Source organism: Chiloscyllium punctatum, chromosome 8, assembly GCF_047496795.1.
Source record: "Chiloscyllium punctatum isolate Juve2018m chromosome 8, sChiPun1.3, whole genome shotgun sequence".
NCBI classification, from domain to species: Eukaryota; Metazoa; Chordata; class Chondrichthyes; order Orectolobiformes; family Hemiscylliidae; genus Chiloscyllium; species Chiloscyllium punctatum.
The window spans coordinates 64,631,033-64,658,962 of record NC_092746.1 but is presented as its reverse complement, the minus strand read 5'-3'; the positions used below and the strand labels follow the sequence as shown (position 1 = coordinate 64,658,962).

The window sequence follows — 27,930 nt, the reverse complement described above, 5'->3', positions numbered from 1 at the left end:
GCACTTTAGAAACAGCATCCCCTATTCATCAATTCGTGTAGACGAATCCTGTGTTATAGCAGCATGACCTATATTTAAAAAGGCAGACAGATGTTGGGAAGAATTCAGCCTAAAAGGGTTAAGCTGCCAATGGCTAACACACGAGCAGACTAAACTCAATAGATCGAGTAACCTGTTTCTGCTCATTAGTTTGCAAGCTCAGTTGTGAAATGTTACTTAGCCACCAGATTTTAAGGTGCAGCTTTGTCCTACAGTTGGGTGGGAGTCAATATAATCCATACAAAATTATTTTGTACAGAGAACCTCTTCAATTGATCTTTTAGTTAGTTATATTGCTGGGAACATGTTAGTGATATAAACATGTCAATATAAAGATGAATTAAATTAAACTGTCTTGAAACAAGCAGAGCATAAAAATGAATTGCAGCATTCTCACAAATATTCAGTTTATCTGGTGAGCAACTGAGCCATGCAGACAAGGAATTTGTCAGATCTGACTTTCAGCAGAGATTATCTCAACCAGGCTAATAGAGTTGCTACCGAAATGAGTTGTATGATGCCAGATTGTGGGAGGGTAGTGGAACATTTGCACAATACTTAAATCATTATTGTTTAGTGTGTGTGGATATTTTGGACTTCAAAATGGTAACAGGGTTAAAAATAACGCATCATGTTTACACTGAGGTGACACGCCAATAGGAAAGTAGGAGTGCTATTCCTTAAGAAACCGTTGAGGATATTGTGAAAGAACACAGCAATGAAATATCCAAGAGAAATGATTCTTCATCAATTCAAATTGTCTGGTGAAGAACTAGCTTCAAAAGGGCATAATCTTACACTGCAATATAAACATGTTCAAAGAATATTTTAGATCACAAACTTCACAATCTAATTTTGGGCTTCCTGGTAATACGTAAAAATGTATTTATTAATGCATCTTATCACCAACATGTTTATAAGCTGAGCAAGTGTCTTATTTCAATTCCTCAGACTGTTTATACCAATATCATCTCAGGCATTTAAATATCTGGCCCTTGACAACTAACATCCACGCAAAGCAGACAACTGTAAAACAAAAATGGCATATTCAATTCCAAAATTAAACAAACAAAACAAATCATATTCAATTCTAAAGGTTAGCTCTATTTTCCTCTCTATAATGCTACCAGACCCACTGAGTAACTCTTGTACTAAGTGTAAGCCAATCCAGGCCCACAAAATTAGAATGCCTCATTTTCTGAGACGTGGAGCTGCCAGTGTTCCACTGGGGTAGACAAAAGTTAAAAATCACACAACACCAGGTTATAATCCAACAGGTTTATTTGGAAGTACAAGCTTTTGAAGCTATAAATTCTGTGTCCTATGATCCTGTCCCACTAGTTACCTGACAAAGGAGCAGTGCTCCGAAAGCTTGTACTTCCAAATAAAACTGTTGGACTATAACCTGGTGTTGTGAGACTTTTAACTTAATTTACTTTCTGAGAATGTTGGAAAAGGGCTAAAAGGTCCTTTGAAACTTTATTGCCAATTTGATAATGTGTGGATTTTCCCTGTACTTGCTTTCCTGAAATTAGTGCAAAGTTCTATTGTTCAACATTTCCTACTAACAATTATATTGCCCTAAAGGTATTGAAAATAGCTGGTCTTTCTGCCTTCTTTTTGGACAGTAGGGACAGATAAAATAGATGACTGTTTATTTTAGCCAAGTACCTAAAGTTCATTGTAGCAAATTTTGTTTCCATTACCTTTTCCTATTACTTTTTTCTTCCAATAATTCAACTGTTCAAAGTCGGGAATATTTGAAAATATACTACTAACACAAAGGGAACATGCTCCACAAGTAGCAGCAGTAACTACTCATAACTCAAACCACCATTAATAGTAATTTCTTTTTGTCATTGTTCAACACTGCTCAAACATTCAGATGTTTTGAAATTTCTAACGTCCTATTCCGTGACACTAAAGTAATTCTTAGACAAAAAGCAATCCAAAAAGTGATTAGCAATCACACCATACCTCTTTCTTTGAAATGGGTTATAAGAAAATAAGAAAATCCTCTGGTAATAATGGGTTATGTGTAATGGGTGACCAAATGCAGATGTGCACTTTAGAGACCAAAGTGTGCATAATTATCCATGGTTGTTCAAGAAACCATGGTGTGGCTTGCTCTCATATGCTATGGTAACAGAAAAAAAAATGTACATAAACTTTGTATGCTTGGGGCTACTGTAAGGTCATTTTTTTGTACACCCAACCTATATCAGTATATGCGCTGCAATATGTACATGGCAGAATTAATTAGCTGCTGAAGTCTGTGTATTGAATTTGAACCTGTGTGCAAAAACTTATGGCCAGTGGCATTCTATGGTTTGCAAACAATTCTCATTCTAATGCTATATGGCTTATGATGGAAATCAATCCAGAAACAATCCAAGATGTTAGTAGACATAGGATATCAGTTAACATGGCTAAATGTTACAAGGACAAACCTATGTTGTCTTAATAATAATTAAAAGTAATCGGCAAGAGAATATTCAGCAGAGGAAAAGTACACTTGTGAGAAGATAACTATGATATTCTCTCTCTGTGCTCACTCCAATTCAAAGAAATTCTGAAGTAGAACTAATTTAGCATAAATGCTAAATGAGCAACACAGACACCATATGATCTCACAATACTGCAATTAAAACCATTGTCCCAAAATACAACAGTGTAAATCAACTCTGGAATAGTGATGTTATGTATCATCATTTGTGCTATGCTCCTGTTTACTAGAAGCAATATTAAAGAAATGCTTTTGGGGAAAAAAAAGTGGGAGGGCAGGCATAACTAGTACAGCTACAAAAAAGGCATTTAAAAAGGCAAAAGGCAGAATCTCTCACTTCATGCCAACTAGTGATAAATTTATTCTGTAAATGTGGTACTTAATGTTGAGGGATGATTTATTCATTCTTGTAAAGTGAATGAATTGTGAGTCATCTACACGCTTAACACAAACTGACTGAGGAAGGAGTATAAAATGTGAATATTGGTCATGGCTTGTTAAAAATTTAAAGTCTAGCAATCATTTTGCCCATGAGTCATTACATATTACAAATCTGTGTAAAATTCCTAAACTAGTGGATAACGAACCAACAATTCCAATGTTCCCTCTGCAGCCTCCACAAGTTCTGCTGATGTTAAACTGCAAAGGTCAGTTTAACTTCAGTTTTGATGGTTAGAAGACTACAGTTTTCCCATAAAACATTATGTAATTGGTGAACAAGATAAAATGTTTTGTTTCCCCATTATAATCTGCATATGGATAGAAAGTGTGCTTTTCAATAAATAGGTCAGCTGATTCCTGCAATGTTGAATTTGTGCAATATCTATAAAAAGGAACATCTCATTCTTTCATGTAATTTTGTAAACACACTGTGTGTTTGTCCATCTTTGCTGACAGTTAAACATTACATGACTTTTTTTTCCCTTCGGTAAACTTGCCAGTCTTTCTTTTTCTAGATCTAAAGAAAAAACTCTATAGCAAATAGGCTTCAGTAAAACTGCAGTAGTGCTCTCTTTGGAGCAGTTAATAAATACACAAGGGAGTACACAATGCATCAAAAATGATGCTATAATCACCATAAATACTGCATTTTCAATATTTGTCTCTGACCATAGACTTTGTGATTAATAAAGTTCAGAAGGTATCAATTTTGTCAATTCTTCAAAAGAAAAATTATTTACACATCCATACAACTCATTGTTAACTGAAAATGTAAACGCACAACGACTATAAGGTGCAGAAGAGTTACACATTTTACATTTACAATGACAGTGATGTTACTTTGCAATCAAAAGTGTGCTTGTATAAAGGGATTTTTCATGCATTCTGCAATAACTCTCCATCATACTGAAGATAATTCAATCTTAATTACAGATGGGTTTTTACAGCAACTAATGACACACTCATGATATCTAAGATGAACTTTAAATTTCAGATTTATGACCTGAAATTAAATTCAATATCACTAAAACAAAATCACTCTGTGCCTCTGGATTACTAGTCCAGTCGCATTACCACAATGGCCTGTTGCCCCTAATCCATTTCAAATGGCGAGAGGTTGGAAAGTATTGGTATCCAAGGATAGCCTTGTTCATAAGTCAATGAAAGTTAGCATACAGATGCAACAATTAACCTTGAAGGCAAACGGTATATTGGCCTATATTGTAGCAAGGAGCTTTAATTCAGAAGTGAAGATGTAATGCTGCAGTTATAGAGTCAGAGGTGTACAGCATGGAAACAGACCCTTCAGTCCAACCCGTCCATGCCGACCAGATATCCCAACCCAGTCTAGTCACACCTGGCAGCACCAGGCCCATATCCCTCCAAACCCTTCCTATTCATATATCCATCCAAATGCCTCTTAAATGTTACAACTGTACCAGCCTCCACCACATCCTCTGGTAGCTCATTCCATACACATACCACCCTCTGCATGAAAAAGTTGCCCCTTAGGCCTCTTTTATATCTTTCCCCTCTCACCCTAAACCTATGCCCTCTAGTTCTGGACTCCCCGACCCCAGGGAAAAGACTTGATCTATTTATCCTATCCAAGCCCCTCATAATTTTGTAAACCTCTATAAGGTCACCCCTCAGCCTCCTACACTCCAGGGAAAACAGCCCCAGCCTGTTCAGTCTCTCCCTATAGCTCAGATCCTCCAACCCTGGCAACATCCTTGTAAATCTTTTCTGAACCCTTTCAAGTTTCACAACATCTTTCCGATAGGAAGGAGGGGAGAATTGCATACAATATTCCTGTACAGCCACAATGACCTCCCAACTCCTGTACTCAATACTCTGACCAATAAAGGAAAGCATACCAAATACCTTCTTCACTATCCTATTTACCTGCAACTCCACTTTCAAGGAGCTATGAACCTGCACTCCAAGGTCTCTTTGTTCAGCAACACTCCCTAGCGCCTTACCATTAAGGTGTATAAGTCCTGCTAAGATTTGCTTTCCCAAAATGCAGCACCTCGCATTTATCTGAATTAAACTCCATCTGCCACTTCTCAGCCCATTGGCCCATCTGGTCCAGATCCTGTTGTAATCTGAGGTAACCCTCTTCGCTGTCCACTACACCTCCAATTTTGGTGTCATCTGCAAACTTACTAACTGTACCTCCTATGCTCGCATCCAAATCATTTACGTAAATGACAAAAAGTAGAGTAGTCCCCTGGTGAGATTACACTGCAGTATTGTTTTGGTATCCTCACCAGAGGAAAAGATATATTTTTCAGTGATGGAGTTTCTCTAGACCAGATTAATCCTTTGGATGGTGGGATTGTCCTATGAGGAGAAAATGGGGAACCCAGGCCTGCATTCTCCCAAGTTTCAAAAGATTAACAGATGATCTAATTCTTACAGGGCATAATCAGGTGGACATAGTAGTATGTTTCCCCTGGCTGGTGAATCTATAACCAGGGGACTTTACATCAAAATAAGGAATAGATCATTTGAGATGGAGATGAAGAAGAATGTCTTCAGTCAACAAGTAGTGGATCTATAGAATTCTATGTCACAGAGGGCTATGGGGACTCAATCATTGATTGGGTTCAAGACAGAAATCAGCAGATGTCTGGAGACAAATAACACCAAGAGAGATAGAAATAGTTCATTTAAAAAATAAGTTGTATCTGATCAGGTATAATGTAAATGGCACAGCACGCTCGACAGTCTGAATGGTTTACGCCAGTTTCTGTGTTTGTTTTTTTTAAAATAATTCAAAGTTGGCAGCTTTAAAGGAAAGGTTTTCATTTTCTCTGTCACCTAACAGGGTAAAAACAAGGACTGCAGATGCTGGAAACCAGATTCTAGATTAGAGTGGTGCTGGAAAAGCACAGCAGGTCAGGCAGCATCCAAGGAGCAGGAAAATCGCCGTTTCGGGCAAAAGCCCTTCATCAGGCTCTATTCCTGATGAAATAGAGCCTGATGAAGGGCTTTTGCCCGAAACGTCGATTTTCCTGCTCCTCGGATGCTGCCTGAACTGCTATGCTTTTCCAGCACCACTCTAATCTAGAATCTTTCACCTAACAGCCAACACGGTTTCTAACTGCACTGTTGTGTTCTGACATAAATGTCATCTGAATCTTTTTGTGTGCACTATAAGCATAATTGCTGAATTTACTAAAGTCAGTAGAAAGCTTAATTCTCCGAAGGCAGCCTGGAGAAAGCTATCAAATGGTTTTCTGTGTGGAATCTCTCAGTTTGAATATCTTCAAGTACCAGTTTTGTTGATGCATTATTTAGTCCAAACAGTTTAAAAAATAGGACAAAGACAAGAGTTCCTATTGCAATAAAGAATTCATGAATCCACAGCATGTAAATGTGTATAAATGTTTGAAAACATGCATTAATCAATTAGAGTAATCAGCAGATAGTTATGCAGCCATTTATAGCATGAAAACATTCATAACCCCTAAGATGATCAGTGTAATTACACCAAACTTTAGGGGTGGGGGGGTGGGGGGGGGGGGGGGGGGAGATGTTAAAGGGGTAGCCTCTGAAAGCCACCACCTACCCTTGGCACTCAAATCCTCATTTTGTCTGCCAGCTCTTCTTTCACTGCATTGGGGGGGGGGGTAGCGTGTTAATCATCCCGAATCACACTTATGTCATTACTTTGAAAAACTGTACCTGTTGTCACAGTATTGCTCAAGCAGATATTGCTGTGACTCAGTGTGCTTATTATGGAGGTGCTTAAATTTTATTTTTGTCTTTTTTTCCCCTCCATTTCTTTGATTATTAGACTGCACAACAGATATGTTTGAACATTAAAATGTACAGAATGTAAGGAGTTCTATGAATGAACAGATTTTAGACTTAATTCTTCATCTTTTTAAAAAATAATCAATTTACTGATGAGTTAGATTATTTGTGAAGTTTTTTTGTAATAAAATGGAAATGCATAATGATTAGTAAGAAAGACAAATTGGTAAACTCTGTTCTTCAATATTCTTTTGGATGCGAGCATAAGAGGTACAGTTAGTAAGTTTGCAGATGACACCAAAATTGGAGGTGTAGTGGACAGCGAAGAGGGTTACCTCAGATTACAACAGGATCTGGACCAGATGGGCCAATGAGCTGAGAAGTGGCAGATGGAGTTTAATTCAGATAAATGCGAGGTGCTGCATTTTGGGAAAGCAAATCTTAGCAGGACTTATACACTTAAATGGTAAGGTGCTACAGAGTATTGCTGAACAAAGACCTTGGAGTGCAGGTTCATAGCTCCTTCAAAGTGGAGTCGCAGGTAGATAGGATAGTGAAGAAGGCATTTGGTATGCTTTCCTGTATTGGTCAGAGTATTGAGTACACGAGTTGGGAGGTCATGTTGCAGCTGTACAGGACATTGGTCAGGCCACTATTGGAATATTGTGTGCAATTCTGGTCTCCTTCCTATCAGAAAGATGTTGTGAAACTTGAAAGGGTTCAAAAAAGATTTACAAGGATATTGCCAGGGTTGGAGGATCTGAGCTATAGGGAGAGGCTGAACAGGCTGGGGCTGTTTTCCCTGGAGCGTCGGAGGCTGAGGGGTGACCTTATAGAGATTTACAAAATTCTGAGGGGCATGGATAGAATAAATAGGCAAAGTCTTTTCCCTGGGGTCGGGGAGTCCAGAACTAGAGGGCATAGGTTTAAGGTGAGAGGGGAAAGATATAAAAGAGACCTAAGGGGCAACTTTTTCACGCAGAGGGTGGTACGTGTGTGGAATGAGCTACCAGAGGATGTGGTGGAGGCTGGTACAATTGTAACATTTAAGAGGCATTTGGATGGATATATGAATAGGAAGGGTTTGGAGGGGTATGGGCCAGGTGCTGGTAGGTGGGACTAGATTGGGTTGGGATATCTGGTCGGCATTGACAGTTTGGACTGAAGGATCTGTTCCCATGCTGTACACCTCTATGACTCTAAGTGACTCCAATTTTCCTAAGAGCAAATTTGTCCCCAAGTTGGTGTCTAATCATTTAGAAATTCAGATTCTGTTATAAATTATAGATTGTCAGTGTATATTTAAAATAGAAATTTGAAAGCAGTGTAATATTTATGTGAATGTTCTCAGGTTTTCTTTCATATCCTTTTCAAGAAAGTATGTGCTGACATGTTGCCTTCTTTGCAGCCACATGCTGAATGTCCAATCACCAATAGAGTGAAAGTATTTCATGCAAGTAAATGTCAATCCTCATTCTGAATGAATCCATCGCACCCAGTTTTCAGTAACAACTATTAAAACTAGTTCAGAGAATGCTGGAGAAACTCAGCAATTCCAACGGAATCTATGGAGAAACATTGGCATTTCAAGTCCAGTATAACTCTTCTACAGACTTCTGAAGATGCATCTCAGACACAAAATGTTACCTGTTTCTCTCTCCTCAGATGCTGACAGACCTACTGAATTTCTTCACCGTTCTTTGTGTTAGCTTTACATTTTCAGCATCCACACAGTATTTTGCTTTGATGGAATCTAATTCTAAAAACATGATCAATTTTATGAATCTTGGTGAAAAATATGATGCATTAAAAGTCATGGCAAAACTAAATTACATTCAGGCACATCAACATTTCTAGGATTTATATTGCATCTTTAATATAATGAATAATGGGAATGGTGGAGTGAAAAATATGAGTATGTACAGATGCAGAGATCTCAGAGGCTTGTGGGGGCTAGTGAAAGAACAGAACTAGGGAAGCATGAGGGCACGGTGACACTTGAAAACATGTGTTTGAATTTTAAAGTAGAGATGCTGCTATGGTCAACGCAAGTCAGAGAACACGGTGTGACAGATACTTGATGTCTTTACTATTGAGAACAGTTCAAACATGTCTCTTGTGCAGTCAAATAATCAAAGAAATGGAGGAGAAAAAAAGACAAAAACAAAACTTAAACACCTACATAATAGGGAACTGAGTGACAGCAATATCTGCTTGAGCATTACTGTGACAATAGGTACAATTTTTCAAAGCATTGGCAGGAGTGCGATTAGGGATGATTAACATGATACCCCCTATGCAGCGAGAGAAGAGCTGGCAGACGAAGTGAGGATTGCAGGGTGCCAAGGGTAGGTAGCAGTTTTCAGAGGCTACACCTTCAACATTCCCCCATCCCCAAATCTGTACCTTTATTGCCCCCAGATTTGGGCAACTGCAGACCCCATACCACCAAGGGACAGGGTAGCCTAGTTTCTTTTCTCAGCCAGCAAGGAGCCCGAGGCGGTAGCAAGTTGAGGGCCTTTAGTGGCCATTACGTGAGTGCCTTTATTGCTGGTGAATGTAAAATGATGTCCATGGACCTCTCACTCAGCACTTAATTGCAGTGTCAACAAGAAAGGGGCAAATGTTTCACCAAGACACCTGTTGCTACCAGGGAGAGGAAAATCATGCCCCGAATTCAATTCTTTAAACAACTCAAAGTCAAATCAACACATTACCCTGTTTGAACATCATTTTCTAAAATAAGATATTTACATATATATTTTAAAAGTTATTTCAAGCTGCACAGAAAAATGAGATTAGAATAACTATTAATGTAAATCAAAATTTAACTGTCCACAAACATAATAACCTTTTGCAAATTGACTTTCCAGATAACTCTCATTGGCAAATGATCACAAGCTCTCCCTGAGCACTACCTACCTGAGAAGCTGATCAAACAATCTGTTCTCCATGTTCTCTGTTTCATCATACTCTCTTCAATTTAACTACAGAGTACGCCAACTTATCTTCACCACACAGATATGTTTCACAAGCTGTGTTCACTTAATCTTGTTTGAAATCATTATTATAGTGTTAAAGCATCAACATGTTCTCTCACATTTTCCCTATTTAATGTGTTATAATATTGTATATTTTGGAGAAAGCTGGATCTGGTTTGAATAAGCTACAAGCCTGATTCAAATGTCATTTACATATCAGACTTTCATGCTGTTCCCACACATTATACGGACAAAATTACCATAGCTGAACAGATATTCACCATGGAAATTAAAAATAAGTGACTGACAGATCAGCAGGAGTGGTAAAACATAGATTAGTTGCTATGGTGGAATTGAGTGACCATATTTCAAAGAAGTCATCTTGCGGGTATTCATCAACTATTCAAACCGTATCAATCATTTCTTTTCAAGTGCAATTGACTGAATATCCTGCATTAATTATTCTCAATCTTCACATACAGCTTTCTACTGCAGCTTGAAACATTTCCTAAGAACAGATAACAATATCATTTGGAACAAATGTGATACAAAATGTATAAATTTCCATTATTCCCGCAGCATAAGTCTAATGCTGGTTTACACTTGGTAATTAGCAGATATAAAAGTCAATCGGGAAAAGAATGGCATTCACCTTTCAGTACACTGACAGTTTCTGCAGACATCTGGTGGATATTTGAGCATACGTTCTGTCATTGGGCATCTGAGCCAGGAAGCATCCTCTATGGTGGCATCTGTTACATCCATGATAATGTCAGACAACAGTGAATTAGATTAGATTAGATTAGATTAGATTATTTACAGTGTGGAAACAGGCCCTTTGGCCCAACAAGTCCACACCGCCCCGCCGAAGTGCAACCCACCCAGACCCCTACATTTACCCCTTACCTAACACTATGGGCAATTTAGCATGGTCAATTCACCTGACCTGCACATTTTTGGACTGTGGGAGGAAACCGGAGCACCCGGAGGAAACCCACGCAGACACAGGGAGAACGTGCAAACTCCACACAGTCGCCTGAGGCAATTCTATTAATTAGACTGAAGAATCTTCAGAGAGATATGCAAACTCCTAATACATAGAACATAGAACATTACAGCCCAGTTCAGGCCCTTCGGCCCTCGATGTCGCGCCGACCTGCCATACCAATCTGAAGCCCATCTAACCTACACTATTCCATGTACATCCATATACTTGTCCAATGACGACTTAAATGCACTTAAAGTTGGCGAATCTACTACCATTGCAGGCAAAGCATTCCATACCCTTACTACTCTGAGTAAAGAAACTACCTCTGACATCTGTCCTATACCTATCACCCCTCTATTTAAAACTATGCCCCCTCGTGCTCGCCATCACCATACTTGGAAAAAGGGTGGACAAGGAGAGCCTATCTAACCCTCTGATTATCTTATATGTCTCTATTAAGTCACATCTCAACTTTCTTCGCACGAAGAAAAACAGCCCCAAGTCCCTCAGCCTTTCCTCGTAAGACCTTCCCTCCATACCAGGCAACATCTTAGTAAATCTCCTCTGCACCCTTTCCAAAGCTTCCACATCCTTCTTAGAATGCGGTGACCAGAACTGTACACAATACTGCAAGTGCGGCCGCAGCAGAGTTCTGTACATCTGTAGCACAACCTCATGGTTCCAGAACTCGATCCCTCTATTAATAAAATCTAAAACACTGTAGGCCTTCTTAACAACCCTGTCAACCTGGGTGGCAACTTTCAAGGGTCTGTGTACATGGACACCGAGATCTCTCTGCTCATCTACACTACCAAGAATCTTACCATTAGCCCAGTACTTTGCATTCCGGCTACTCCGACCAAAGTGAATCACCTCACACTTGTCCACATTAAACTCCATTTGCCACCTCAGCCCAGCTCTGCAGCTTATCTATGTCTCTCTGTAATCTACAACATCCTTTGTCACTATCCACAACTCCACCGACCTTAGTGTCGTCTGCAAATTTACTAACCCACCCTTCTATGCCCACATCCAGATAGTTTATAAAAATGACGAACAGCAGTGGACCCAACACCAACCCTTGCAGTACACCACTAGTAACTGGACTCCAGGATGAACATTTCCCATCTACCACCACCCTCTGTCTTCTTTCAGCAAGCCAATTACTGATCCAAACTGCTATATCTCCCACAATCCCAGTAGGTGGTTTTGACAGGGTTAAAGTCAGACCAGCAATGTCTATATTAGGTAGTATAAATCAGGCATTATAAGTTGGATTTAAATCACACAGAACTCAAGATAAAGACTGAGGGAAAAAACGGAATCATGGGAGAGAAAGACAGATAAAACATACAGAAGTAGTTTTGAGGTGTCCAACACTATACAGGTGCAGCAGTAGCATAGCAGTAATGTCACATGGCTAGTAATTCAGAACCCAAGCCTACTGAACCCCACCATAACCAATGGTGAGATTTGAATTCAGTAAAAACCTGGAATAAAAGCAAATTTAGTGCCACCTATGCAACCACTATCAATTGTCATAAGAACACATCTGGTTCACTAATGCGCTTTAGAGACGGGACTCTGCAATCCTGATCTGGATTGCATGCGACTCCAGGCCACAGCAATGCAGTTGACTCTTAATTAACCTCTAGGCAATAAATGCTGGCATACCAGTGATGCCCACTTTCCTTGTATAAACTTTGTAAAATTTTATATTCTAGATCAGAAAGGTTGCTTGGCTACGATTGTAACTGATCATGCAATTAAAGATTCACATTCCAATGCACCAGTCCTGATTTTTCCTGGCATTTGTGTGTAATGAATGAATAAACACAACAAGTCTCTTACATAGCCTCAATCAAAGTAAGCAATCAGTAAGATAAAACACAAACCAAGGAGGAACTCATAACTTCCAGTTTTCTGCATTTAAGATACTAATTATTTATCAATTCTCAAAGTAAAACGAGACAGCAGACTTCAGATAATTAGTAATGTGAAGCCATGCACAAAATGTTCAACATTTACTGGATATCCTTAAGAATGCAAAAAGTTTCAAAGTGGTGAGTCAAATGTTCAATTAGTTGTACTCCAGTTCAATTGGCAATGTTATCCTCTCAAATTTCTTTTAAACCATGTTCTAATAATTATCTTGTTCATGCAGCAAACAAAGTTAAAAATCAGAGCTTTCTCCTTGAATTGGAACCAGCGTCATCAGTGTTAAAGAGCACCTTTCCATCAAACTAATGCACGTCTGGTGATATCCCATTGACAAATTCTAGATTCTGCAGTGAGCAGGTCATGAAAGACTGTTTATACAATTCAAATCTGTTTGGTTTCTTGCTAGTAAAAAAAACTATCCATGGAGAGAGGTGGGTAGCGTCAGCATAAACAAATCTGCTTCATTTCAATGGTATGTTTTTTATTTAGAACAGCTGTTGATTGGGAATAAATCTGGTCTTGCAGCTGCTCTGTCAGTTCAGTATCCATGGAGGTCCAATACTCTGAGGGACTTACTTACAGTTATCTGCCTGTGGTGTTGCCATTAGTTTTCAACTGATCTTTTGATTTGTAAATTTTAGTTCCTGTGTTTGTGAGACTTGAAGACAAACCCAACATTTCTTCATGTAAAGTAAACCAAATAAATGTAGCTTATTAACACATGCTGGATAACTTTTATTCATGTCAAGTAAAGCCAATAAAATGTGATGTAATAGTTATACAGCCATATTAAAATTTTCAAGATTTTATAATTGGAATGGGCAAGAAGTAATGTGTCTTCTAAGCTCTGCAGAAATCCAGACTGGGTTAGCACTGCGACCCAGGAAACTGGGTTCGATTCCATCCTTGGGTGACTGTGTGGAGTTTGCATATTCTCCCTGTATCTGCGTGAGTTTTCTCTGGCTGCTCTAGTTTCCTCCTATAGTCCAAAGATGTCCAGGTTAGATGTATTGGGAATGCTAAATTGCCCATAGTGTCCAGGGATAGGAAGGCTAGATAGATTAGTCATGGAAAATGCAAGGTTATAGGGATAGGGTAGGGAGTGGGTCTGTGCGGGATGCTATTTGGAGGGTCACTGCGGACCCATTGAGCCGAACAGCCTGTTTCCGCTGTAGGGATTTTATGAGGTACAGCGACAAACTGGGTATGCACAACCTGTGTCCCCCCCAGATGTGTGCTGGCACTGGCATTCATTAATACTAAAGGGATTAGACAGTGCAATAAAATAGGCCATGTACAGTTAAATTAGGCAGAACAGATAAAAATACAGCAAACTCTTTGCATGGGGGTATGGCTATCTAATCATTTTAAGCATATTATCAACTCCAAACGAATGCACTGTAGCCTAAATTACTGTGGGATTTTCTGAAAAAGTACTGCTTTCCGAAGTATTGAAAACACTGGAGAGAAGGATGCAAGTATCATACAAGTTCTATTATTTGATGCATAAGTTATGTTATTGGTACAACCAAATACGACCCTTTTGGATCTTAATTGTGCACCACGCAAGAGATCCTTTGCCTTTAAAACAAAGGACTCGGGATTCTAAAAATCTGAAATAAAAACAGAGAATGCTTTGCATTTCTGGTAGCATCTGTGATTGGAGAAACTGATATAGAACTCTCATATTTCAGGCACTTTCTGCTTTCATGTTTTGAGCCATTTTTTAAAATTCATGAAAATAGCTTAAGTTTTCAGACAAAAAACAACTTGTTGACTCACAACCTCTCTTACTTAAAAGCCACGGCAGCTGCCCCGGCCTGCAACCCAAAAGCGTGAAGGATTTTTTGGTTTCTCATGGAAAAAGGGGTCTGTGGTAATGTAGTTCTATGGCATAATTCATGGATGGAGGCACAAGGTATGAAGTGTAAATCCTGGAATTCTGGTGTGAATGGTCTGCCCCTGATACCACATCCTCCAGAAGGCCAATTTATCACAATCTTTATCAGTAAATAAATAACAGCTTTCAAAATACCAAGAACCTAATGGTAGACAACTGGAATCAGCCATTCAACTTAAGGGTTACCCACTATTGTATTATTATCTCAACCACGGCTTTGAACAGGAGGAGTTTTAATAAGTTCAACTGTCACATTTCCATCTTCTCACACTGTAAATTATTCTAAACATTTCTTATTCTTTGGATAAAGTAGCTTTTGCTGACGTCTGTTCTGAAACTATTTACTAATTTACACCTATGTATTTCAGCCCTATTTGATACAGATTAGTTTTATGTAAGGTGCTGCCAAAAGTAATTTAAAGTCAATAGCCACTCTTTCAAATATTGCACAATCTAGCATAGGTGTACATAGATGCAAAACAATTTATTTCAGTGAGAAATCTCTTACCTGAAGACATTCATATTAGCAGAGATGATAAAAAACATTTAAGGAATAAGACATAGAACAACTATGTACTTCTTTTTACAGAAGAAAACATTCATTTATTTTAATATTAAATGCTATTATCAGCACACACCTTAAATAGGCTATCCCTCACCACATGGTCCTGGGAAATGGTACTACCAGTCAACATTTCTATCTGAAGACATTTATACTGGACACCTACTCCACTGAACGTGTTGCATATAAAGAAGAAAAAAGAATGTTTGTGTTTGTCCATTACGAGTACAACTTCTGAGGCACAATCCTGTAACAACCTTTTTATTATTTTAAGAAGCATTGCAAAAGTGTGTGGAAATAAGAATATAGCCATGGATGAATTATGACACTTATTTAATCTGTTTTGTTTTAATTCACCAAATGTTAGAACTTTCTCAAACTAGTTGAAGAACCAAAATGCAAAGTAATGTAAGGATTACTCAACTAACATCGAGAAGGACAAAGGCGGTATGAGAACACCACCACATGCAAGTTCTCCTTCAAGCCAATCATCATTCTGACCTGGAAACATATCACTGTTCCTTCATATCACTGTGTCAAAACCCTTGATAACAGTAATGTGAGTCCACCTACAGCACATGAACTGCAGCGGTTCAAGGCGGCAGCTCACCACCACCTTCTCAAGGGCAATTAGGGATGTGCAATAAAGACTCATGCAGCTACTGACACCAATATCCCAAGAATATGTGTCAAAGAAGGAGCCACAGTCCAGAAAGGACCACTGGCATCTCTCTCCACCAGAGGGATAACTGGTTATGTAAAGCTTCAGGGAACCAGCCCACATGTGTAGGTGAAATGAGAGGCAAGATTCTCTGAACTACCACAGTAGCTTGGGGACTGAACCTGCACCTTATTCCGCTTTATTCTACACCACATTCTAGTCTAGCAACGAAGGTAACTGACCCTCCAGAACCCTGATGTTGAAACACGAATACAAAGTGCTGAACCAGTATAAGAAGTATTCAGAAACAAAAACCGAAATTGTTAGAAAAAGTCAGCAGGTCTGGCAGTATCTGTGGAGAGAAATCAGAGCTAACATTTCAGGTCCAACGACACTTCTTCAGAACTGAAGTAAGAAGTGTTCATTTTCATTTAGTGCTGCATAAAACAACAATTTTGTCTCAACATGCTGGATACAATACATGCAATGGGGTGGAACATCACACAAATCTAATGTGTAAAACGGTAGGAATTTCAAATATTTCTAATGTGGAATGATCTGTTGGTTTGGATTCAGTTTACTGGGAAAGGTCAACATCACAAAACTTTTTTTTGAGTCTTACAAATATTTGAAATGTCTTTTAATGTTATGCTTTTCTAATAGAAAAGTTCATTTACATAGTATCTTGTCATGTCCTCAGAAACATAAGAACTTACAAACAACGTTTCACAAACAGCAAATCAACAAAATGATCAAAAACTCTTTTCTAGTGCTAGTTGAAAAATAATATTGACCAGACACCAGGAGAACTCCCTGTTCTGTTGTGGATAGAGATTTAGGACCTTTGACGTCAATTGAACAGACATAAAGGACATTGTTTAATGGTCTCAGCCAGAAGCCAGCTCCTTTCAGTTCTGCAACATTCCCTCAGTACTGGACTGAACTATCAGCATGGATTATTTGCTCAAGTCCTTTGAAGGGCTTGAATCCACCATCTTTTGCTGGAAAATTAACCAAGCTGAGAATAGGACACGATATGTATCACTAACTAAACTGAACTAGATATTCTCTTACTTTATTAAACTTTCCTAGATGAGGATGAAAATGGAAGTAACAGCAGAGCAAATTTACAACATTGATTTAAACAATATTAGGTACAAAATTGGAAAAGAAACAAAAACAGGTATTTATCAAACAGCATTCATTTAATGGGCTGAATTATGTTCAGGGTCAATATATTGTTGCAGTGATTTCCAGGTCCTGACTTCATGATGTGTTGCCAATAGATGTGGATTTTAATGACACGTTAGTTAGTGGCCAAAGCCCATGCTCACTGTCCAACTAAAGATGTCACTCAGGCTCTCAGGACTGAAGGGCCAACAGAGGCCCTCATACACAGAGCCTACCCCAGCCTCATCCTCTCAGCTGTGTGGTATACTGACACATCAGCCAGTGGTAGAAAATGGAGGGTCCACCTACCTGTGGCAATTGGTAATTTGGCCCAATAAGTCTAAAACACCACAGAATTGTAGCATTGATTGTCTGATAGCAGAAGAGATTTGCCAAACATGTTTTAAAATAGAAAATGAAAGAACTGTCAATACTGTAAACCAGAAACAGAAACAGAAGTTGCTGGAAAAGTTTGGGAGGTCTGGCAGCATCTGTGAAGAGAAATCAGAGTTAATATTAATTCTGATTTCTCTTTACAGATGCTGACAGACCTGCTGAGCTTTTACAGCAACTTCTGCTTTTTATTCTTTAAAATCGTGTATCTTTACAGAGAAACATCAATACATCACACATGTAAAATATTAGCATCAAATATTGATTTGTATTTATCCAGTTGGAAAAATATTACCCTATAGCTCTTGTTAGATAAAAAATAATAAAGTCTACATTTTTGTAGAACTACAACAATTTAATATCAAATTTAACATCAGGCCAAAAGACTTTCTCTTCCATTTGCGACATGAGGTATTTTGTGCGTACACAGTGACAGATGCATCTTGCTGGTAATTCATCTTTGAAAAGCCGAAAATCATGTTAAACTGAACTGTATAATAATGACTTGTAGTGTCATTATTTATTGACAAAAGATTTTGAAAATAAAATTTCGAAGCAGACATCTCAGAATCTATGAATCTTTCATTACTACAAATGTACTTACAGCATCTGCTAATAGAAAAACAAATGTCTAAAACAATGTGTTATCTGAATAGCTTTCATGAGGAAAAGCCTTTTCCATAGTTCTTTAAAGTTTGCGGTGTGTCATTGAAAATTAAACTTCGTGTTATTGAAGTAACACAACAAATATCAGTAAGAGTTCTGAGTTAACACAGCTTTTATTTTACAAAATTTGAATTAAAAAGTTTAATCCTTTCACAACTGCAATGAATATATAGCACATTAACAGGCCATTCAACCCAACCAGATCATGCTGCTGTTCTGATGTCTCCTCCCATGCAGCAAATTAGGAAGGCAAATGGTATATTGCCTATTATCGTAAGAGGATTTGAATTCAGAAATTGGGATGTACAGATTATACAGGCCTTGCACCTGGATTATTGAATGCAATCTTGGACTCCCCAAGAATTTTGAAACAGAGAGTACAACGAATGAACACTATGCTGATACTGGGCTTGGAAGGAGTGTTGTATGGGGAGAGATTGGTTCAATGGAGCCTTTTTTCAATGAAGTACAGAAGAATGGGAGAGGATCTGATGAAGTGTATAAAATTCTAAAAGTGTTAGAACAGACATGGGCATTTTACGGCCCAGGGGCCATATCCGGCCCTTTGGTCGTTCCTGTCCGGTCTCCAGGAGGTCATGCTTAAATTAGAACATAAATGAAAAAGTATTTACGTCACGCACGCAATACAACTGTGCTGCTTTTGTTTTGAAAAGGATGTTTTTTTTAATTTATGTACGGACGCACATGCACATGTATGTGCATGTATGCGTGAACAGCTAAAAGTGATGCTTGCTGGCGAGCCCTCAAAATGTCAGCTCACGCCAAGACAAGTTATGTCATATCCCACAAAATCGCCAGATACAATAAACCGTTTTCTGATGGAGAGTTCATTAAGGAGTGCTTCTTGGACTCTGCAGAACCAATATGCCCGGAGAAAAAGGAGGCATTTGAGAACGTGCCCCTCTCCCGATGCACTGTAATGAGAAAGATTGGGGACATCGCGAGAAGTCTGGAGCTTCAGATGCAGCACAGAGTGGTCAACTTTGGCTTTTTTTCCTTGTCTTTGGATGAGAGCTGCGATGTACATGACACAGCCCAGCTACTTATCTTCATTCGTGGGATAACTACAGACTTTAAAATCATGGAGAAGCTGGCAGCCATGCAGTCAATGAAAGGAACAACAACTGGTAATGATTTGTTCATGAAGGTAAATGCAGGTTTGGACACGTCGGGACTAAAATGGGACAAGCTGGCGGGTGTGACAATGAATGATCGTCTAAATCTAACAGGAAAAAATGTTGGTTTCTTAAAGAGAATGCAGGAAAAAAATTGACAGAAATTGACCTTGAACAGAAATTGGTATTTTTGCATTGTATTATACATCAAGAAGTGTTGTGTAAGTCAGTGTGAAAAATTAACCATGTGGTTGATGTTGTAACTAAAATAGTTAACTTCATCAGGGCAAGAGCTTTGAATCACAAGCAGTTTGTTGCACTTTTGGAGGAAAATGAGACTGAACATTCTGACATAGGCTACCACACAGCTGTCAGGTAGGCAAAATGCTGAAGAGTGTATGCAACCTGAGAGAAGAGATTCAAGATTTCTGTGCGAAGAAAGGGAATGGCATTCCACAGCTTTCAGATGCAGACTGGATTGCAGACCTTGGTTTTGCTGTTGATGTGACTGTACTTACGAAATGAACTAAATGTGAAACTGCAGTGCAAGGGCCTTTTCGTACATGAAATGTACAACTTGGTGAAGGCTTTTATGAGAAAGTTGCAGCTTCTCTCAAGCCAAATGGAGGACAACATTCTCACCCACTTACCAACACTGAAGGAAGCCGCACCTTCAGCTGAGCACCTCCACAGGTACTCATCTATGTCAGAAGCACTGCATGGTGAATTTTCAAGGCGATTTCAAGACTTTAAAACAGTTGAGGATGAAATGCATATGATTTTTTTCCCCATTTACATGCAATGTGGAGAATGCACCTAGTGATGTTCAGCTTGAACTCATTGACCTGCAGTCTGACACACTTCTGGCAGAGTACTTTATGTCAGTCTCACTGCTTGATTTTTACTCTTCCCTCAAAGAGGAGAACTTTCCACATGAGGAGGCATGCTCAGGAGATTCTAGTCCTCTTTGGATCTACCTATATGTGTGAATAGACATTCTCAATGACGAAGTTCAACAAATCCAAATACAGATCCTCTCTCACCGATGATCACCTCTCAGCTGTCCTTCACATATCCACCTCAGACCAGGTTTCAGTGCACTTGTTCAAGCCCAAAACACACTGGAGTTTTCTCACTAAACAAGTAAAATGAACTGAAAAACATCAAAAGCACTTATTGCTTTTTGTATAGAAGTGTTCATAATACTGACCAATAATGAAAATCTTTTCATTATTGCTTTGTGAGATTAACATGTTAAAAATAAATTGAAATACTGAAATTATTGTTTTTACTGTTTATTTCTTCTAAATTTGACCTACTCCACAATTTCATATCTTTATTGTAACAGAATATCCTTATTCTTTTGATTATAAGTTTCAGTGAAAAAATTACATAATTTAGTACTTTTTACAATGGGAGAAAATTAATACTGAGTAGAATTATGTTCAACTTATTGTTGGTTTGGCCCTCCAACACAACTCAGGCTTCTCATGTGGCCCCTTGGAAGAATTAATTGCCTACCCCTGGGTTAGACAGACTAGATGTAGAGAGGAAGCTTCCCCTGGAATCTAGAACCAGAGGGTCACAGTCTCAAGAGACTGAGTAGGCCATTTCGCACTGAGACAAGGAAATATTTCTTAACTCAGAGGATGGTTAACCTGAGGAATTCTCTACCACAAAAGACAGTGGATGCCTGATCACTGAGCTTAGTCAAGAAAGAAAATCGCTAAATGTTTAGATATTAAAAGTAAGAGAGTAAGTGGAAATCTGACATTGAGATAGAAGATTAGTCATGATCCTATCGAGTGGTGGAGCAGGCTTAAAGGGTTAAATGGCCTGCTCCTGCAGCTACTTTCTATTAATTTGCTTCATTGTAGACTTTCGGTATATATTTTTATTCTCTTATACTTGTCTAATTTCCTTTTGAAAGCATCTAAGTCATTTTCCTCAGCCAGTTCCTGCGATATTAAGTTCCACTATTGATCTTCAATATTCAAAAATATAAGTTAAAGAACTTATAGAAAAAAAATCATATTCATTATGAAAAATGTTTTAAATAGCTTCCACCTGAAAAAGTGATCACCAAACCTCAAATAAACTTGTAACAATTGAAAGATGAAGACATGAAGGGTCATTAAGATTGTCTGGAACAAGACTTCCTACATATTAGTTTTACTTACAATTTTTCTGTGCTCACATCAAGTGGAACCCTCATGGAAGGCCATCTACATGAAACATCAACCCGCTGTTTTTCTCTCCCTAGATGCTGTTTGACAGGTTTAATTTTCACAACATTTTCACATTTTTGTTGTAGACATTTTCAACATTTTCTCTTTGTGCTCTCTTCCCACCCCCTACCCATACATTAAAAGGCTTTGCGTCTACTGCACTTAACTTAGCCACATACATAAACAAGCACATATTACCGACTAAAAACGCATATGCATTATATTCTTCAAAACTGGAACAATGGTCTGATGAGACTGATCTCAATAAAGATTATTTCTAACTAACCCATTTTGTAGAAACCTTGCCTTGCAATTATAAAGCAGATGAGGGTTTGACTAAGCAGTGATTTATATTTTGACTCAATCTGCACTCCAGGTCCAGTGCTTCTACAAATCTTTCATTTTATATCTGATTATGGTTGGACCCCTGACAAAACTGCAAGTTGTGTTACATTGTGATGTGGTAAAGAACTGTTGCTCATTCCCTATTTGGCACAAAAATAAATGGCCATCAAGGAAAATTAGGATAGTATTAGATCTAAGCAAGGGGTATGTAAATTGGCCAAATGCAACAGCTCTGGAGATTGACAGCAGTTCAGATATTAGCAAAGGAAGACAAAGGGATTGATTGAGGGGAAAAAATGTACGAGAGAAAGCTTGGAGAAGCAATGCAAACTGATTGTGAAACCCACTAAAGATTTGTGAAGAGAAAAAAAGACAACTGTGCATCCCTTCCAATCAAAAACCAATGATGTTAGCATGGCAGACCAATTAAATACATATTTTGATTCAATCTTCACAAAGGAGGACAAAACTGATCTGAAAAGGTTGGGGAATGCAGTGTTTAGGGACAATGAGGAACTGAAGGAAATCTGTATTAATAGGGAAATTGTGTTCCAGAATTTAATAGGATTAAAGCTCAATAAGACACAGGGCCTGGTAATCTATGTCCCAGAGCACTTAAGGAAGTCACTCTAGAAATAGTGGATGCATTGGTGGTCAGATTCATACAGGTCTACAGCACAGAGAAAGCCCTTTGGCCCGTCAACGAAACCTAACTATTCTATTCCCATTTTCCAGCACTTGACCCATAGCCAATTAGCCTGACATCAGTCATAGGGAAATTATAAAAGTTTTAACAGCAAACCACATGAAAAATACTGACAGGATCGTTTATAGTCAGTGTGGACGTATGAAAGGGAAGTTATGCTCGATAAATCTACTGGATCTTACTAGCAGAATTGATAAGTGGAATGGTTGAATTGGATTTTCTAAAGCCTTTTGAAACAGTCCCGTATAGATGACTAGCATGTAAAATTAAAGTACAGGGGATTGGGAATGATAACCTACACAGATAGAGATCTGGTCTGCCAACAGGAAACAGAGGAGGAATAAACACATCTTTGCTCCTTCTGTGGCGGTGGGGTTCTACAGGGATCTCTGCTTTGATCCCAGCTATTCTAATATATAGAAATCATTTAGATGAGGAAAATAAATATATATCTCCAAGTTTGCAGATGGCACAATGCTGGGTGGGGGGAGAATGCAAAGATTTTCTGTCTGATTGAGCAAGTTCAGTGACTGGGCAAATGCATGATAGATAAAGTGTTATGTGAATAAATGCAAGTTTACCCACTTTGGTAGCAAAAACAAGACAGACTATATTATGAATGGTAATAGATTGGGAAATGAGGAGGTGCAATGAGACCCAACAGTTCGTGTATACAATTTGCTAAAAGCAAGCAAGCATGTGCAGCAAGTGGAGAAGAAGGCAAATACTATATTGGCCATCATAGTGAGAGGATTTCAGTACAGGAGCAAAGGCATTCTTCTACAACTGTACAGGGTATTGGTGAAATGACACTTGGTGTACTGCGAGCAGTTTTGGTCTCCTTATCTTTCAATGGGAGTGACTGCAGCAAAGATTTGCCAGACTGATTCCTCTGATGGCATGACTTACGCATGAACAGAAACTGGATCAGTTAGGTCTAGATTAGATTAGATTAGATTAGATTACTTAGTGTGGAAACAGGCCCTTTGGCCCAACAAGTCCACACCGACCCATTCCCCTACATTTACCCCTTCACCTAAGACTACGGGCAATTTAGCATGGCCAATTCACCTAATCTGCACACTTTTGGATTGTGGGAAGAAACCGGAGGAAACCCACGCAGACAAACTCTACACAGAGAGTCGCCTGAGGTGGGAATTGAACCCGGGTCTCTGGTGCTGCGAGGCAGTGCTAACCACTGTGCCACCGTCTATATTCACAAAAACGTAGAAGAATGAGTGGGGGCAGGGGATCTCAGAAACCTATAAAATTCAAACTAGAATGGGTAAATGTAGAATGTCCCCAAGATTTGTTGGCACTTAATCGGTGAGGATTTTCCAAAGAGGCAGAGTTAATCATTAACTGCCATATATGGCCTTGCTAATGCCTGAAATCATCACCCCTCTGACAATGTCACAGCAATCAGCATTTTTTTAAAAAATCAAGAGTATTCGGAGCAGGGCATCAGTTTAAGGATATGGGGTAGTTCATTTAAATCTGAGATAAGGGGATATTTCACCACCCAGTGAGAGTGGCGAGCCTGTGGAATCTTCTGTTAAAGGAAGCAGTTGCAGTCAAAACATTACCTGCGTTTAAGAAGGGGTTAGATACAGTTCTTAGGGTTAAAATGATCAAAGGGTACGAAAAGGAAGAGATTACTCAGTTAGATGATCAGACATGATCATACTAAACAAGAGCTGGCTTGAAGGGCTGAATGGCCTACGCCTGTCCCCATTTTCTATGTTCTACGTGATATAAAAATGACCTTGAAATTACACAGACTCTGTACATGTAGCATGCAATGGAAAAGAAGGCTATCTGAGAGGGCATATTTTGCGTTTTAGTACTCTCACTAAATAGAGAAAACATGTCTGAAGCAACCATAAAGCAAGATCCATTTCACAAGTGCTCTAACTGTTTAGTTCAAGCATCAAAAATTCTACCATCTCACTGCCAACTGAAGACACCTTGCAGGGAGTTGCTATAGGGAAGCACACAATGCAACTGAATGTAAATATATTACAAGTAAATTCATCCTTTGAGATCAAATGTCTGAAAAGCTGGAAATCCATTAAATCTATGATGAAAGCGGGATTTTTAAAAATCTGCTTAGTTTGTTTGCACTTAATTTGTGAGGATCTTCTAAAGAGAACAGAGTTAATCATATACTGCCATACATGACCTTGCCAATGTCTAAACTCATCACCCCTCTGACAATGTCACAGCAATTAGCATTTTTTAAAATATCAAGAGTACTCTGTTCTATCTGGGGGGAAAATACAACAAATGAAGGGAAATTTGGTGGGACTATATTAGTTCATTTCATGAACTTACATTTATTCAGGAGGGAAAATTACTGCAGTAATGTATTAAACTTGGTCTGACTTTGGATTGAAATAGCTTCAGTGCACAGAAAATGCCAATCAAATATTGACATTAACTAATAATATCATTGGTGCTAAAGTGGTGGTACACTGATCATTTTTCTATGAAGTATGTTTAATCACATCAAGTTGACAGGATGAAAGACTTTTGTTGAAAGTACAGCTCATAAATTCAATTAATTTGGACACCTTTACAATTTATTTAGACCATACAAAATTAGCATAATTCAACATTTGTGGCACTGAACTCACACTTTAATTCAGCTGACATTATTTCTGAACAGCCTGGACAGCCCTAGGTTTAATGCCCCCATGTTATTTTTGCCTTCTCTACAAGAGACAAGAATCTCTCCACCCTATCAAATCCTTTAGACATTATTAACATTTCAAATAGATTACTCTTTAATATCCCATCATCAGAGGAATACAAGATTAATCTGGACATGCCCTCATATTTCAAGCTTGATTTTATTCTGAGCAGGCAGAAGGAAATGGATGGGCATGTATATAAAAGTAAATTTGTATTTGTTTGAGTTATTTTTCAACCACTGAATTAACCAGCAAACTAAATAGATTTTAACACTAAATGCTCAAGTAAAATTATGAACAATCACAATGTCAAGTTCCTTTCCATTGCAACCTAAATACTGCCTTTACAATTTTGTTTTCAAGCAATGAGCAGTTCACTGTTATGTGGCAACTCAAAATCACCAGCTTATTCTTGCATTTCCTTGGAAATGGCACTCCCTTAAATGCTGAACAAAAGATTGGTGCATTAAGGAACTGTTATAATAAAAAAAAAGCCCAAAAGAACCAGCAGCATCTGTGGAGAAACAAAGTTGACATTTCACGAACGTTGGCAGTGGCTGCCTGATCTATTAAGCATTTCCTATACTTTCTGCAGCTACTTTGGATTTCTAGCACCAACCTTATTTTAATTTATTAGAAACAGCTCCTTCCTTTAATCGTCTAAGTTGAGTTAGTTAAAACTTTCAAGCTAACTAGTACCCTAAAAAATGTCACTCAGCAGTGGGACTTAAAACAAGACTCAAAGAACACAACAATTTTATTCAGTTTTTAAATGAAATCAATTCTAAGGAAGGGTCACCAGACCTGATAAATAACTGATGTCTCTGCACAGATGCTGCCAAACCTGCTGAGCTTTTCCAGCAACTTCTGTTTCGTTACAATCAATTATTTGTTCCTGAAGCAGTATGCTCACAACTTCCTCACTTAAAGCTTCGATAGTGAACTACCAGTGCAAGAAATATTAATCATGCTGAGGAGATATCAATGGACATTTAGGTTACACTTAGCAGAACTCAGCATCATAGAGCCGTTACAACAGATGTGATATGTCTACTTCCAGAGGGCATTTAGCCCTTCAACTAATGTTTTTTTTAAAAAAGTACAGATGGTTTCAGAGTGCAAATTCGCCCCTTTTGTAGAATACTACAGCATGTGAAATGTGAATCAAGATTATGTTGTGCACGGTTACAAACACAGGCAAAACAATTCACATATGCTGCTTCAGCTCACAGAAGGCAGGATTTTTTGCATTGTCGTACATTGGCATTGCACAAACTTTACCTGCAATAATCCATGGTTGAACCTTGAGATCCCTAACGCATCAGACACACACCTCCCTTTTTTTGAGCTGTGCTTTAAGTAACACTGCACGCAATTATGCAATCAGAATTATATATAAATTGCGATAAAAGACCAAGAAGGAAACGCCTGCGACCAGTAATGGAGAATAATCTGCGCTTGTTTAGAGAAAACGCAAACTTTATGACCTACTCTTGGCAAAAGAAACAGCCCGTAACTCAACTCGTTGCTTACAGAGTTTCTTACAGGTTAAAGTCCCCGGGAAAAGGCATGAAGCACTAGACAGGCACTCAATGTTAACTGATTTACTCCGATAGTCAGAATACTCGCCCCAGCTCTCCGGGTGAAAGAGAAAGAGGTTGACAGCCCAAAGTGACTTTAAGTCCCCGGAACACAATAGTTCCCAGTGCCAAACATTCCTGCACTTGGGAATCTCGCTCCTCCCCACCTACTGCCCTTGCCTCCAGATCCCTTGTCCTGAAAAGTTCACTCAAGGAGGTGTCTCGGAAGCGGAGAGGCGGGAGCAGCAGCCAGCGCTTTCAAAGTTGTTCTCTCTTTCTCCCTGTGGCTCTTACCTTCCCTGGACAGGGACTCGCTGCCCAAACTTAAAAGGATCAGGAGGTGGACGGCGCCCGGCAGCAGGGAACATAACATGGTTCAGCGGCTTCCCTCTGGGCGATATTCCTTGTTGAGCACACAGCAGCGCAGGCAGCAGTTAGCACTGAGTCTAGGCAGCCCAGCCCCTGTCTCTGGATCTGTACCTCCCTCTCCCTGTCTCTGTCTGCCTGTGTCAGCCTGAAGCTAGCACTTAGCCTGACGTCAATTCACTGGGAGGAGAGAGAGAATCCAGGTGAGACTGACACTCACTGGGTCCTACAGTCCTCTGGGCAGACAGAGCACCCTCCTCTGGTATGGCATCCCACGTACACACATTCACTGGATGAACGAGACTTAGCAGCCAGGCATCAGTCATCCCTTGTTAGCCCTAGGGCAGGGTGAGAGCTCAGAATAGCAGCGAGAATGGTGAAAATAAGTCATGTTTGAAAATGATGGAATGGTGCGAACACGTCTTTAACAGCCGAAAATGGAACTGAAGTTCAGAAGTTTTACCTTTGGGATTGCCTTTTCTTCCCAGCTGCTAAGGTCTCACTCTTCATTCTTTTTTTAAAAAAAATAGAAGGACAAGGAGAAACGTTTTAGCAATGTGTACATGTATACAAAATTAAAAATCACACAGCACCAGGTTATAGTCCAACAGGTTTAATTGGAAGCACACTAACTTTCGAAGCGACGCCCCTTCATCAGGTGACAGTGGAGGGCTCAATCCTAACACAGAATTTACAGCAAAAATTTACAGTGTGATGTAACTGAAATTATACATTGAAAAATTGATTGTTAAGCCTTTCATCTGTTAGAATACAGTGATAGTTTCACTTTCATGTGTAAATCACAAAACCTTTTTTTTAAAAGTTGCATTCTCGGGTTAGCTGTTAACAATGGTGATAGCTAG

At 38.9% G+C, this 27,930-nt stretch overlaps 1 protein-coding gene across 2 annotated transcripts in view; it reads right to left on the bottom strand.

Annotated features, from left to right (window-relative positions):
• egfra (epidermal growth factor receptor a (erythroblastic leukemia viral (v-erb-b) oncogene homolog, avian)) overlaps window positions 1-27,226 on the bottom strand; it is a 276,593-nt gene extending 249,367 nt beyond the window's left edge. For both annotated transcript variants that reach the window (XM_072575666.1, XM_072575667.1), the window contains exon 1: window positions 26,996-27,226. In XM_072575666.1, the coding sequence (XP_072431767.1) occupies window positions 26,996-27,074 (79 nt within the window). In that variant the 5' untranslated portion in view covers window positions 27,075-27,226. The remainder of the gene's footprint in view (window positions 1-26,995) is intronic.
• Between the last annotated feature and the right edge of the window lie 704 nt (window positions 27,227-27,930).